The sequence below is a fragment of the Stigmatopora argus genome, chromosome 3 (assembly GCF_051989625.1).
Source record: "Stigmatopora argus isolate UIUO_Sarg chromosome 3, RoL_Sarg_1.0, whole genome shotgun sequence".
In the NCBI taxonomy this organism is placed as follows: Eukaryota; Metazoa; Chordata; class Actinopteri; order Syngnathiformes; family Syngnathidae; genus Stigmatopora; species Stigmatopora argus.
Genome location: NC_135389.1, coordinates 3,247,522 through 3,260,700, shown reverse-complemented (window position 1 = coordinate 3,260,700; position 13,179 = coordinate 3,247,522). Strand labels below are relative to the sequence as shown.

Here is a 13,179-nt window from a genome sequence, read left to right as displayed (position 1 = left end):
TTGGTTCCGAGCGATTGTTCATAAGTTGAATTTGTTTGTAAGTTGATTCAGTGCTATATTTTGTATTATAATTTATGTTTAAGGCCGATATAACTATATTGAAGGTTTATATAAGTGCATTTGTATGTTATGGCTTGTATAAGTAACACGCATTGGTTTGTACTGAAAAAAAACATTTAATGAAATGGAGAGAATATGTACAGTACTGTATAGAGAGATTTATGTATTAGAAACTGGCCGAAAGAAGCGATCTAACGACGATTGCACAGTTTTCTTCTTTTTTCTTCATAAATGATGTGGTTGCACTGTATGGCATCATTCAATTGATTTGCAAACTTTGTGCAACGTTCAATATTTGGGTCCTGCTGCTCGATCTTTCTGTTTATAAATGGTGTTGAATGTGCAACGCTCACCACTCTCACGCGCATCAAGCTTCGTTATTATTGCCACTCGTTTCAAATGAAATGGCTTGCCTCTTCCTTGCAACTCCCTCAATAGAAGCCTTTAGCTTTTTACCAACCATATTCAATATTGGATGCATGAGATATTAAATGATACAAATGAAAAAGGTTCTCTGCACACTGGAGATACATTCACGCACTTCCGCATTGCAACGAAGAAGAAGGTAGATGCTGGGTGAGCTGAGCTCTCACAGCGCCAGGCGTCGGTATTAGCGGCGGAAAGAAGTACTACTCCGAAAAAGGCGCGAAATACAAAATTGGACTTGCGAACATTTTTGGACTTAAACGCAATTTGCAGACATGTTCGTATGTACCGTTGTTCGTAAGTTGAATGTTCGTAAGTAGGGGAGCGTCTGTAAATAACAATTTACTTACCAGAAGTTTAAGATGTTGTGGCAGCCATAATGCTTCTAATGTCAAAATATCTAAATTATTTCGATGGTTCATATTACTGCAATAGTTGTCACTTTTGAACAAGAAATAAAAAGAAAAAAATCAAAGCGGAATTTTGTTTTATTTCATAAAAGGAAAGTAACGTGAGCAGTACAACCAGAAAGTGTGTCCGTAGAGGTCTAGTGTTCACCAAGTCTCTGGGTGCAATAATAGCATTAGATACACATTACGCAAGTATCAAGGCTGGTATTTTAATGATCGACCGCAAGACCTTCGATCAGTCTTAACAACTATTGGGATGTGCTGACATGGTAAACACTACGAACACATCTATCAAGGCTACTTGCGTTTGGCCAGTCAGAGCAAGTTTAACTATGGTAAGATGGCAACGGCCTGAGCGAGAAGTGGCAGGCAAAAGTTTTTGCACGTTTTATGCAAGGTACGTTTTTTTTTCTTGAATTTCAAATAAATGTTGTTTAGCATTTTATCTTTTTATCTTTTCTCTATTTTGAAATTAATGACCGTATCAGCCGCTTTGTCTTACGTTATGGCGTTTCGCTTTTGTCGCCTTGCAGTTTCGTGGATGTCAAGTCTAATTTATAACCATATAAGCGGTACCCTATATTTAGTCAGCTTTTTTAGCGACTAATACAGCTTATATGCGAGCAAATACGGTAGTTCTATAATACCTAAACCAGGGGTCTCAAACCGGTCCTCAAAGGGCCGCAGTGGGTGCAGGTTTTCATTCCAACTCAACAAGAGGATACCTTTTGCAAGTGTAATCAGTTAAATCAGTTGATTGCAGCCAGGTGCTACTTATTTTAGAAGACACCTGATTGGTTAAAATGTCGGCACTGGATCGGTCGGAACAAAAACCAGGACCCACTGCGGCCCTCTGTGGAATCGGTTTGAGACACCTGACCTAAACCATTTTACTGTAGAATTAAGTATTTATGGTCAGAGGCTGAAGATTTTGATTCCAATAAAAAGTGCCATTAATCTTGGCAACCTATAAACATGACAGAAAAAAAGGTCAGCAGTTTGCTTGGTCAATACAATATTTTGTGTACATGATTTAGAAAAGTAATAGAGCTTAGTTTGTGTTGTTCTAAAAGTATTTTGTTTAATCAAAATATTTTTTAACTATTACCAGGGGCAGCTAACAGTATTACCAAGTATTCCATGCAGTCTCAGAGGGCTGGAGAACGAGCAAACGCATCCACGATTGACGTCGACAGCTCTGCTAATCTACGGCAATTGACAGAGGACAAAATAAACCAAACAGGAGATGAATTCCTTAGGAGACACTCTGAGCATGCACAAAGACTCGATGACCTGGCCAGCCAAATCCAAACACTGGACTTGACAGAACTCAGCCACAAGGTACAGTGTAATTAGAGTGGCTTGCGAAAGTATTCGGCCCCCTTGAACTTTTCAACCTTTTGCAACATTTGAGACTTCAAACATAAAGAAATAAAAATTAAAAAATGGGTCAAAACTCAACAACAAGAGGGACACAATCATGAAGTGGAAGAAAATCTATTGGATATTTTATACTTTTTTAACAAATAAAAACTGAAAAGTGGGGTGTGGAATATTATTCGGCCTCTTTAATTTCAGTGCAGCAAAATTACTCCAGAAGTTCAGTGAGGATCTCTGAATGATCCAATGTTGACTGATGATGACAAATAAAATCCACCTGTGTGTATTCATTCATTCATTCATTCATTCACTCATTCATTTTCTGAACCACTTTATCCTCATTAGGGAGCGGGGGGTGTTGGAGCCTAATCCAGCTGACTAGGGGCCAAAGGCAGGGGACACTGATCGCAGGGCACAAGGAGACGGACAACCATGCACACTCATACCCATATTAGGGGTATTTTAGGGTGTCCGATCAGCGTACCATGGATTTTTTGGAATGTGGGAGGAAACCGGAGTACCCGGAGGAAACCCCTGTAGGCCCGGGGAGAACATGCACACCCCACACAGTTGGACCGACTTGGATTTGAACCCAGGACCTCAGAGCTGTTAGGCCGACACGCTAACCACTTGTTCCGCCGGGCCGCTGTGTGTATTCATGTCAACGTATAAGGGCTGCCAACTACTCCGTAATTTCAGGAGGTTTTCCGGAAATGCAATGCGAACTCCGGGACTCCGGACAACTTCCCTCAACTTCGTAAATCCCCCAAAAAATTCACTACATTTTATTATGAAGCAGCCATTTCGGAAAGATACCAAATTTCCAATTTAAATGCCTCGAAATTCATACCATCACTATGGCTTCCGCTATCTTGATTCAACTGCACTGTAAACCGGGAGAATTCGGTAACACAAGTGCATTGTTAATCGTCCGAGTTACATGTTCTGATGAATGATTCGTCTTGTACGACTTCAGCGTGGCAAATCGATTGCACAGGTAGCCTCTATCGCTTTAACATTTGTGTTTTTGTTTTTTTCATAAGGAAGGTATTATTAAGGCTGACTAAGTAGCTTTGTACACTCTTATTCGTGTTTTACAGCCTTTCTATCTTTTTTTATTACATTTTAATATTTCTTAATACATTCCGTTTTACTTAACTTTGTACTTTATACTTTAATGTTTTTACAACTTTCTTTGTTCTATTAGATTGGTTTCTTTCTGCTAGTTCTTTTTTGGAACCATTCATCCATACTTCACTTCTTTTTTTCCCCCAAGATGGCGCCGTCAAGCGGCAGCAGCTCTGTCCACTCTTATTTATTTTTTGTGTTTTACAGCCTTTCTCTCTTTTTTTAATACATTTTAATATTTATTAATACATTCCTTTTTACTTTACTTTGTACTTTATACTTTTTACTTTAATGTTTTTACGCTAAATTGGATTGAATCATACCTATCTATAAGATCACAGTGCATCAGGATACAAAATCTACTTCACGGAATAAGTCTTAGGGTACCGCAGGGGTAAGTGCTAGATCCATTGCTCTTCAGTCTTTTCATAATTGATCTGCCAAGCAGTTGTCCTTCGATTGTCACTTGCCAAATGTATGACGATGTCCATGTGAAAGACAAAAAACATGCTGCACGGGAACAGACAGATGCATGACAAATAAATGCCTGTCATTAATCCTTTTTGTTTTAAGTGATATTTTGAGAGCATGGTGTCGTTTTTTCATTAATGACTATGTGAATGAGTGGTTAGCGTGTCGGCCTCACAGTTCTGAGGTTCTGGATTCAAATCCAGGTCTGTCAACCTGTGTGGAGTTTGCTTGTTCTCCCTGGGCCTGCGTTTTCTCCGGGTACTCCGGTTTCCTCCCACATTCCAAAAACATGCATGTTAGGCTGGTGGACAATCTAAATTGCCCCTAAGTGAGTGTGTGTGTGAATGAATTTTTGTCTCCTCGTCCCCTGCGATTAGCTGGCAACCAATTCAGGGTGTCCCCTACCTCGTGCCCAAAGTCAGCTGGGATAGGCTCCGGCACCCCCTGGAGTGAGGATCGCATTTGTGAGGATAGTGATTTTAAGACTGATGCATTCAATGTTGTGTGCGTTAACCCATTCAATCTTTTTACATTTAAAGTTCCCCAACATAGAACATTGCGTTGGCAGATCGAAATTCAAATGGCGCCGACACTAACTCTAGCTCTGCTTTCGTCATAATTTTTCGTTTCATTAGACCCCCTTGCACGTGCTACATAAACTCATTGATTGGCAGCAGCATAACAATGTTATTAAAAAAATGAGATACTTATTGTACTTTACAAGTGTTTAAATCAGGGGTCCCCAAACTTTTTCCTCTGAGGGCCACATAACTTTTCCCTTCTCTGATGGGGGGCCGGTGTCAGTTTGTAACAGAAAAAGTGTGACGATCGTAGGGGAGCTTAAAAAATGTATTGTTTTCCAGAAAGCCACACATAACCAAATAACCCTTTCCAGGTTCTTTACAGAAAAAGTCAGGAAACAAATAATAACAATATTAATAAAATAAATAATAACTAAATAACCCTCTCTGAGTTCTTGACAGAAAAAACAGGAAATAAATAACACTATTTATGAAATAAATAATATCTAAATAACTCTCTCTGGGTTCTTCATAGAAAAAAAGCCATGGAACATTAACTTTCTGTTGTGCCATGCACACTCTTCTCCCTTTGCCCTGATGAAGTTTATGCACGACACCACAACCTTCATTACAGAATCCCACGTCAACACTTTGCAGCACAGTGCTTGCTGGTGAATTAGGCAGTGGACTCGTAGCGGGGCGGTGAGACCCCTTTTTTCCAACTCACGGTTCATGCGTCCTATTAAACCGCGAGTTTCGCCCACCATGCTAGGAGCCCCGTCAGTCGTGATGCTAGCCAGCTTTGACCAGTCCAGGTCCAACTTCTCCATGGTTTGGCACACTTTGTCAAAAATATCCTCTCTCGTTGTGGTCCCTTTGAGACTTTGGAGGGCTGCCAGATCCTCGCATATCTCAAAGTTTGCGCTAACGCCACGAATAAAAATGAGCAGTTACGCTGTGTCTTGCACGTCCGTGCTTTCATCCAGTGCTAATGAAAAAAAAATCAAATTCTTTCGTCTTCTGCTGCAGCTGGGCATATACATTACTCCAGATTTCTTCAACGCGTCTTGTGATTGTACTCGCCGACAGACTTACGGCATTAAATGCATCTTTCTTCTCGGGACACACTTCCTCCACGACAACATCCATACATTTCTTAAAAAACTCTCCGTCAGTGAAAGGCTTACCGTTGCTTGCTATCAGTTTAGCAACCCGAAAGCCGGCCCAAACGGATGCCTGCTTCAGCTGAGCTTGACGTAGAAATGTAGTCTGCTGAGATAATAGTCCAACTTTTCGCTTTGAGAGTTTGTCTGCTCGTATTTGGCCTTGCACGCTATCGTACTTGTCTTTGTGACGGGATTCATAGTGCCGGCGAAGATTGCATTCTTTGAATACTGCCACCGTCTCTTGACAGATGAGACAAACAGCCTTTTCTTTGCATTGAACAAAAAAATAATCGTTTGTCCACTGCAGGTTAAATACCCTGCATTCTGAATCAATTTTTCTCTTAACTAACCTTTTCGCCATTATTCCGTTCTCAAACAGGTTCAGGTTGCAGAGTTTTTATATGCTTGAATAGCATCGCAATAGCGATGGTACCAGGGCTCCGCCCTCACCTGCGATCGTCCAGATGTCTCGCTAACACTCTGCTCACGCATGCAACGGTGGAAGTGCCCGCATGCATCAAAGGCAAACACTCTCCCTGCGCGTGTCACCAAAGAAGCAATGCGAAGGCCCGCTTCACTGGGATGATTTGTGGGCTCAGCAGGGGTATCCGGCCCGCGGGCCGTAGTTTGGTGACCACTGGTTTAAATGACAAAAACAAATGCACGCATTTACTTTTACTTTTAAATTCTGTGTATGGTCTCAAGGAATTACATTTAAAAATATGATTTTTTTATGGCTCTTGGTCTGCCTTGGTTGAAAAATAAAATGGAATAGATTACTCGAGGACGTCTATTAGGTAGATTGTTTTGCCTCAAAAGGGTTTTCTCAGATTTTTTTTACATGATTTGAAGCTTTTGTGATTGGTTTTTGAGATCATTCTTCTTTTTGTATTTTTCTTTTCATAATCCCCACTGTTTAAATGTCACCGTGCAAGTCACTGAATCCTGATTGTAAATAGCTAATAATTTACACATCACTTGCTGAAAGACTAATGAAATAGGTTCGTTTCTGTACAGTACACTGTAACATTTTTTTTATTGAATGTATCTCTACAGACATGCGGTAATCCATTAGGCCAGGACTCATGTTCCTCTCCCTGTGGGGGATTAGGATGTGTAAATGCAGAAGGTGGCCCAATGTGTGGAGGGGAAGCATGTGATGGCGTGTTGGCAAAGGTTCATTCCAACTGGCAGAAAGCTTCAGACTCTGAACAGGATATATTAAATGCCATGGAGGAAGTGGATAAATTTGCCAAAATGGTAAGATCCTAATGTCTGCCAATTTGGTTTGATTTCAGATTGTCTTTCTTCTCACCTTTACTATGTTTAGGTGTCTGAGGCAAGGCAAAAGGCAGATGAAGCAAAAATCAGTGCCCACAATGTTCTTTTGAAGACTAATAACACCAAACGGTACATTAATTGGAGCAACAAGGAGCTAAGGACCCTGATTCGAGAAATTCGAGACTTCCTTACAGGTAAATCTTTCTTTTTTAAAATGTAAAATCTGTAGATTGTGAAGTAATCAGAAAGTATACAAATCATTACACACACACAATTTCTTTAGGAATGAGATTTTACTCAAGGCTTAATATTGAAGTGTATACAAGAAGGGTAGGGTACCTTCAGAACTTCAAATAAAATGTATGGTTAGTAAAATAGATGCATTCTTGCCTAGTCTAACCAAACTATCCATGGGTTAATCTGTCATTTTTAGATGAGGGGGCAGACATTGAGAGTATTGAAAAGGTTGCTAATGAGGTGCTAGCCATGCAGATGCCAACTACTCGAGAACAGCTACAGAACCTTACAAATGAAATTCGAGAGAAGGTGGGAGAACTGGGCAATGTGGAAACCATTCTTCAGCAGAGCACTGACAACATTGAGAGAGCCGAAGGTTTGCTTGAACAAGCTCGTCAAACCAGGTGTGATACTTATTGTGGTCTGTGTTAATTTCATTAAGCATCTAAGAAACTATTTATCAGCTTCTCTTGAAATTCTGTCAAGACTGTAATAATGGAACAAACTCTTCATATTCAACAGTCAGAACGCAACTCGTGTGAAGGATTCTGCAAAAACGGTAAAAAAAGCTCTGGATGTAGCTCAGTATGCTCAAACAGCTGCCAGCATTGCAATCCAGCAGGCAACCGGCAATATCAAGAACACCAACAAGCTGCTTCTCTCAGTCAGTCCTCTGCATTTAAATAATCAATGTACAGTGGGGCAAATACATATTTAGTCAACCACCAATTGTGCAAGTTATCCTACTTGAAAAGATTAGAGAGGCCTGTAATTGTCAACATGGGTAAACCTCAACCATGAGGGACAGAATGTTGGGGGAAAAAAACAGAAAATCACATAGTTTGATCTTTAAAGATTTTATTTGCCAATCATGGTGGAAAATAATTATTTGGTCAATACCAAAAGTTCATCTCAATACTTTGTTATGCACCCTTTGTTGGCAATAACGGAGGCCAAATATTTTCTGTAACTCTTCACAGCTTTTCACACACTGTTGTTGGTATTTTGGCCCATTCCTCCATGCAGATATCCTATAGAGCAGTGATGTTTTGGGGCTGTCGTTGGGCAACATGGACTTTCAATCCCTTCCACAGATTTTCTATGGGGTTGAGATCTGGAGACTGGCTAGGCCACTCCAGGACCTTGAAATGCTTCTTACAAAGTCATTCCTTTGTTGCCCTGACTGTGTGTTTGGGATCATTGTCATGCTGAAAGACCCAGCCACGTCTTATCTTCAATGTCCTTGCTGATGGAAGGAGATTTTCACTCAAAATCTCTCGATACATGGCCCCATTCATTCTTTCCTTTACACGGATCAGTCGTCCTGGTCCCTTTGCAGAAAAACAGCCCCAAAGCATGATGTTTCCACCCCCATGCTTCACAGTGGGTATGGTGTTCTTCGGATTCAATTCAGTATTCTTTCTCCTCCAAGCACGAGAATCTGTGTTTCTACCAAAAAGTTCTATTTTGGTTTCATCTGACCCTAACATTCTCCCAGCCCTCTTCTGGATCATCCAAATGCTCTCTAGCGAACCGCAGACAGGCCTGGATGTGTACTGGCAACAGCTGGTGGACACGCCTGGCAGTGTTGTGTTACTGATAGTAGCCTTTGTTACTGTGGTCCCAGCTCTCTGTAGGTCATTCACTAGGTCTCCCCGTGTGGTTCTGGGATTTTTGCTCTTGTTATCATTTTGACGCCACGAGGTGAGCTCTTGCATGGAGCCCCAGATCGAGGGAGATAATCAGTGGTGTTGTATGTCTTCCATTTTCTAATAATTGCTCCCACAGTTGATTTCTTTACACCAAGTGTTTTACCTATTGCAGATTCAGTCTTCCCACCCTGGTGCAGGTCTACAATATTGTCTCTGGTGTGCTTCAACAGCTCTCTGGTCATGGCCATAGTGGAGTTTGGAGTGTGAGAGACTGAAGTTGTGGACAGGTGTCTTATACCGATAATGATTTAAAACAGATGCTATTAATACAGGTAACCAGTGGAGACCTTGTAGACCTCTTTGAAAGCCAGAAATCTTGCTTTTTTGTAGGTGACCAAATACTTATTTTCCACTCTAATTTGGAAATAAATTATTTAAAAATCAAATAATGTGATTTCCTGTTTTTCTTTCCACATTCTGTCTCTCATGGTTGAGGTTTACCCATGTTGACAATTACAGGCCTCTCTAATCTTTTAAAGTAGGAGAACTTGCACAATTGGTGGCTGACTAAATACTTATTTGCCCCACTGTATGAAAGTATTTTTTTATAATCACAGGCATGGAAACAATTGTTTTCTGTGTTGTATTCAGGTAAAGTCACATACATCAGATGTAGATATAAAACTGAACAATGCCACGAGGCAGCTGCAGCAGCTTGATGAGGATATAACACTGTTGAGAGAGCGAACCCTTAATGCCACACTGAGCAATGATTGCACTATTCATGATGCTACAAGTATAAGACAAACTGTCAAAGAGGTAAAAAGGGTAAGTTGAAATATTGGAAAGATTCACTGACCATGTAAAAAATGTTTCTAGCAATAGTAGTCTCACTGGATTGTAGTTCTCAATTATTCTTTCATCTTCTCTTCTTAATGCCACAAAGTCCATGGACTCTGAACTGAGAGACAAATACTTGACTGTACAGCAACTAATTGATCAAAAAGGGGGTGCTGTGGCTGATGCTAAGAAGATTGCAGAGTTACTGCAGACAGAAGCAAAGGAGCTGTTGCTGCAGGCCAGTGACAAGCTGCAGATTCTCAAAGGTGAAATCAGTCTCTTTACTTTTCAGTAGTCAGTTGTTGAACAGCAAACATCAAATTGTTAGTATTGCACAATTATTGAGATCCCCACGTTGTTATCAATTCTAACTACAATAGGTCTAAATCAGGGGTCCCCAAACTTTTTCCTGTGAGGGCCACATAACTTTTCCCTTCTCTGATGGGGGGCCGGTGTCAGTTTGTAACAGAAAAAGTGTGACGATCGTAGGGGAGCTTAAAATTTTTATTGTTTTCCAGAAAACCACACATAACCAAATAACCCTTTCCAGGTTCTTTACAGAAAAAAAGTCAGGAAACAAATAATAACACTATTAATGAAATAAATAATAACTAAATAACCCTCTCTGAGTTCTTCACAGAAAATAAGGAAATAAATAACACTAGTTATGAAATAAATAATAACTAAATAACTCTCTCTGGGTTATTCATAGAAAAAAAAGCCATGGAACATTAACTTTCTGTTGTGCCATGCACAATCTTCTCCCTTTGCTCTGAAGTTTATGCACGACACCACAAACGTCATTACAGAATCCCACGTCAACATTTTGCAGCACAGTGCTTGCTGGTGAATTCGGCAGTGGACTCGTAGCGGGGCGGTGAGACCCCTTTTTTCCAACTCACGGTTCATGCGTCCCATTATTGGACCGCGAGTTTCGGCCACCATGCTAGGAGCCCCGTCAGTCGTGATGCTAGCTAGCTTTGACCAGTCCAGGTCCAACTTCTCCATGGTTTGGCACACTTTGTCAAAAATATCCTCTCCCGTTGTAGTCCCTTTGAGACTTTGGAGGGCTGCCAGATCCTCGCAAATCTCAGTTTGCGCTAACTCCACGAATAAAAATGAGCAGTTGCGCTGTGTCTTGCACGTCCGTGCTTTCATCCAGTGCTAATGAAAAAAAGTCAAATTCTTTCGTCTTCTGCTGCAGCTGGTCATATACATTACTCCTGATTTCTTCAACGCGTCTGGTCATTGTACTCACCGACAGACTTACGGCATTAAATGCATCTTTCTTCTCGGGACACACCTCCTCCGCGACAGTATCCATACATTTCTTAACAAACTCTCCGTCAGTGAAAGGCTTACCGCTGCTTGCTATCAATTTAGCAACCCGAAAGCTGGCCCGAACGGATGCCTGGTTCTGCTGAGATAGTAGTCCACTTTTTCGCTTTGAGAGTTTGTCTGCTCGTATTTGGCCTTGCAAGCTATCGTACTTGTCTTTGTGATGGGATTCATAGTGTCGGCAAAGATTGTATTCTTTGAATACCGCCGTCTTGACAAATGAGACAAACAGCCTTTTCTTTACATTGAACAAAAAAATAATCGTTTGTCCACTCCAGGTTAAATACCCTGCATTCTGAATCAATTTTTCTCTTACCTAAAGTTTTCGCCATTATTCCGTTCTCAAACAGGTTGCAGTTTTTATATGCTTGAATAGTCCGCGATGGTCCCAGGGCTCCGCCCTCACCTGCGATCGTCCAGATGTCTCGGTATCACTGTGCCCGCGTGCATCAAAGGGAAACACTCCCCCCGCGCGTGTCACCAAAGAAGCAATGCGAAGCCCCACTTCACTGGGATGATTTGTGGGCTCAGCAGGGGTGCAATGAACCAAACACAAGATTAAAACATCCCAGTCTTCAAGGCCAAATAGGAAAAAAATCCGATAGCGTCTCTTGTATTGTTCAGAGGGCCGGTCCAAATGTGCCGGTGGGCCGTATCCGGCCCGCGGGCCGTAGTTTGGTGACCCCTGGTCTAAATCAACAGTCCCGTGATGATACAATGTCAAATATATGAAATATTATATACTATATATGCTGATATTGCAGTCTGCTACAGTTCAATTTGATTCAAAGGCATTCGATGGTTTTAATATTACACACTCTTCACATTTAACAAAATCAGTACGGAAAATGAATGAATGAATGAGTTCCATTCTACCGCAAGCAATAAAAAATACAAATGAATTTTGATGTCTAACAATTCTGTTGCTGAAACATTTCAGGCATTTTAATCAAAACATTCTTTTTACAAAACGGCAAATTGATGACATATGAATCAATGTTTTGGATCAAATTTAATCCAATAGTACTTGACAAATCAACACACAATTAGATCGAGTAATTGTGAAACCCTACTTAGTAGTTACACAAACATGCTGTACACCTTAAATTGAACAGCCATCCAAGTGTCCTTCACTGGACAACAAGGCACACAGTTCTTGCCAAGCACGAGCAGAAAAAAAATCTCAAATAGAAATTACCCAAATGATTCTGTCAAGTCTAGAAACTAAAATTTGAAAACATTTAGTTGATGGCCAAACAATCTTGCAATGTCAGCATGGGTTCGATGGAATGGAATTTGGGATTATTTGAAAGGGACAGAGTATATGCCCAACTATGCTGCGTGAAGGTGTCAAGATAATATATATGTGGAGTTTTTAAATGACCATACCCTATGACAGCTGAATCTTCTGTAGTAAAATACATCATTCTTGTGACAGTGCAAAATTTGGAACACTGAATTATTAGTTTTTATTGTTTTGTTTCCCCATGAAAATCCAGAAGACCAAAAAAAAATGTTTATCATAATTGTCTTCACTTTAACTAGTTTTGATGTGTTAGGAAAAGAAAAGAAAATGACATGATGTATTAATAAGTCATGAATTCTAATGGTTCACATTTCAGAGTTAGAAAAGTCATTTGCCGAAAACCATCATGCCCTAGAGATGAAGGCAGAACAACTGGTGGAGCTGGAGGCATCAGTTAAGGAGCTGCTGCAGCAGATCAGTCACAAAGTCACATTGTACAGCACCTGTTTATTCTAAAGTCAGCCCCAAGTGAGGCTCCCTTTTAGCTACTGATTTAAATTAAACAAAGAAAAGACAAAAAATCAGAACCTCCACATTTATATTTTAAGATAATGAGTATCATTGTTTTATTTTTTTTTTGCTGTGTTGTACCATTGATTTAATTAAATGTTTAATCATTACCCTGTAAAATGTGTCAAGTTCTTCATGTGTGTGATGCAATGGTGGTCCGTGCATTTTGTCGTAGCGCCTTCAACGGGTAAAATCCACTTCCTAACAGCATTTAATGACTAAATACAAATACTGGAGCTTTTCAGACATTACAACCGGAGCGGGGGGTGATTTTCCCGGGAAAAGACAGCAATGAACGTCAATGGCGTACGGGCAAACATTGCCCGAAAATGGGGTAAAATCCAGCCAAAAACAGCATTTATTGATTCTCTGCCCTCACTGGAAGACATTGCCAGCCCTCATTACCTCAGCCGAGCCAGGAACATCATCAGGGACCCATACCACCCTGGTCGC

At 40.6% G+C, this 13,179-nt stretch overlaps 1 protein-coding gene across 1 annotated transcript in view; it reads left to right on the top strand.

Annotated features, from left to right (window-relative positions):
- Positions 1-12,846, top strand: part of lamb1a (laminin, beta 1a) — a 78,885-nt gene extending 66,039 nt beyond the window's left edge. Inside the window, exons 27-34 of the mRNA XM_077595902.1 lie at positions 2,008-2,237; positions 6,619-6,822; positions 6,893-7,037; positions 7,277-7,484; positions 7,603-7,744; positions 9,384-9,560; positions 9,679-9,838; positions 12,533-12,846. Coding sequence (XP_077452028.1) covers positions 2,008-2,237; positions 6,619-6,822; positions 6,893-7,037; positions 7,277-7,484; positions 7,603-7,744; positions 9,384-9,560; positions 9,679-9,838; positions 12,533-12,672 — 1,406 coding nt within the window. The 3' untranslated portion in view covers positions 12,673-12,846. The remainder of the gene's footprint in view (positions 1-2,007; positions 2,238-6,618; positions 6,823-6,892; positions 7,038-7,276; positions 7,485-7,602; positions 7,745-9,383; positions 9,561-9,678; positions 9,839-12,532) is intronic.
- The last annotated feature ends 333 nt before the right edge of the window (positions 12,847-13,179 follow it).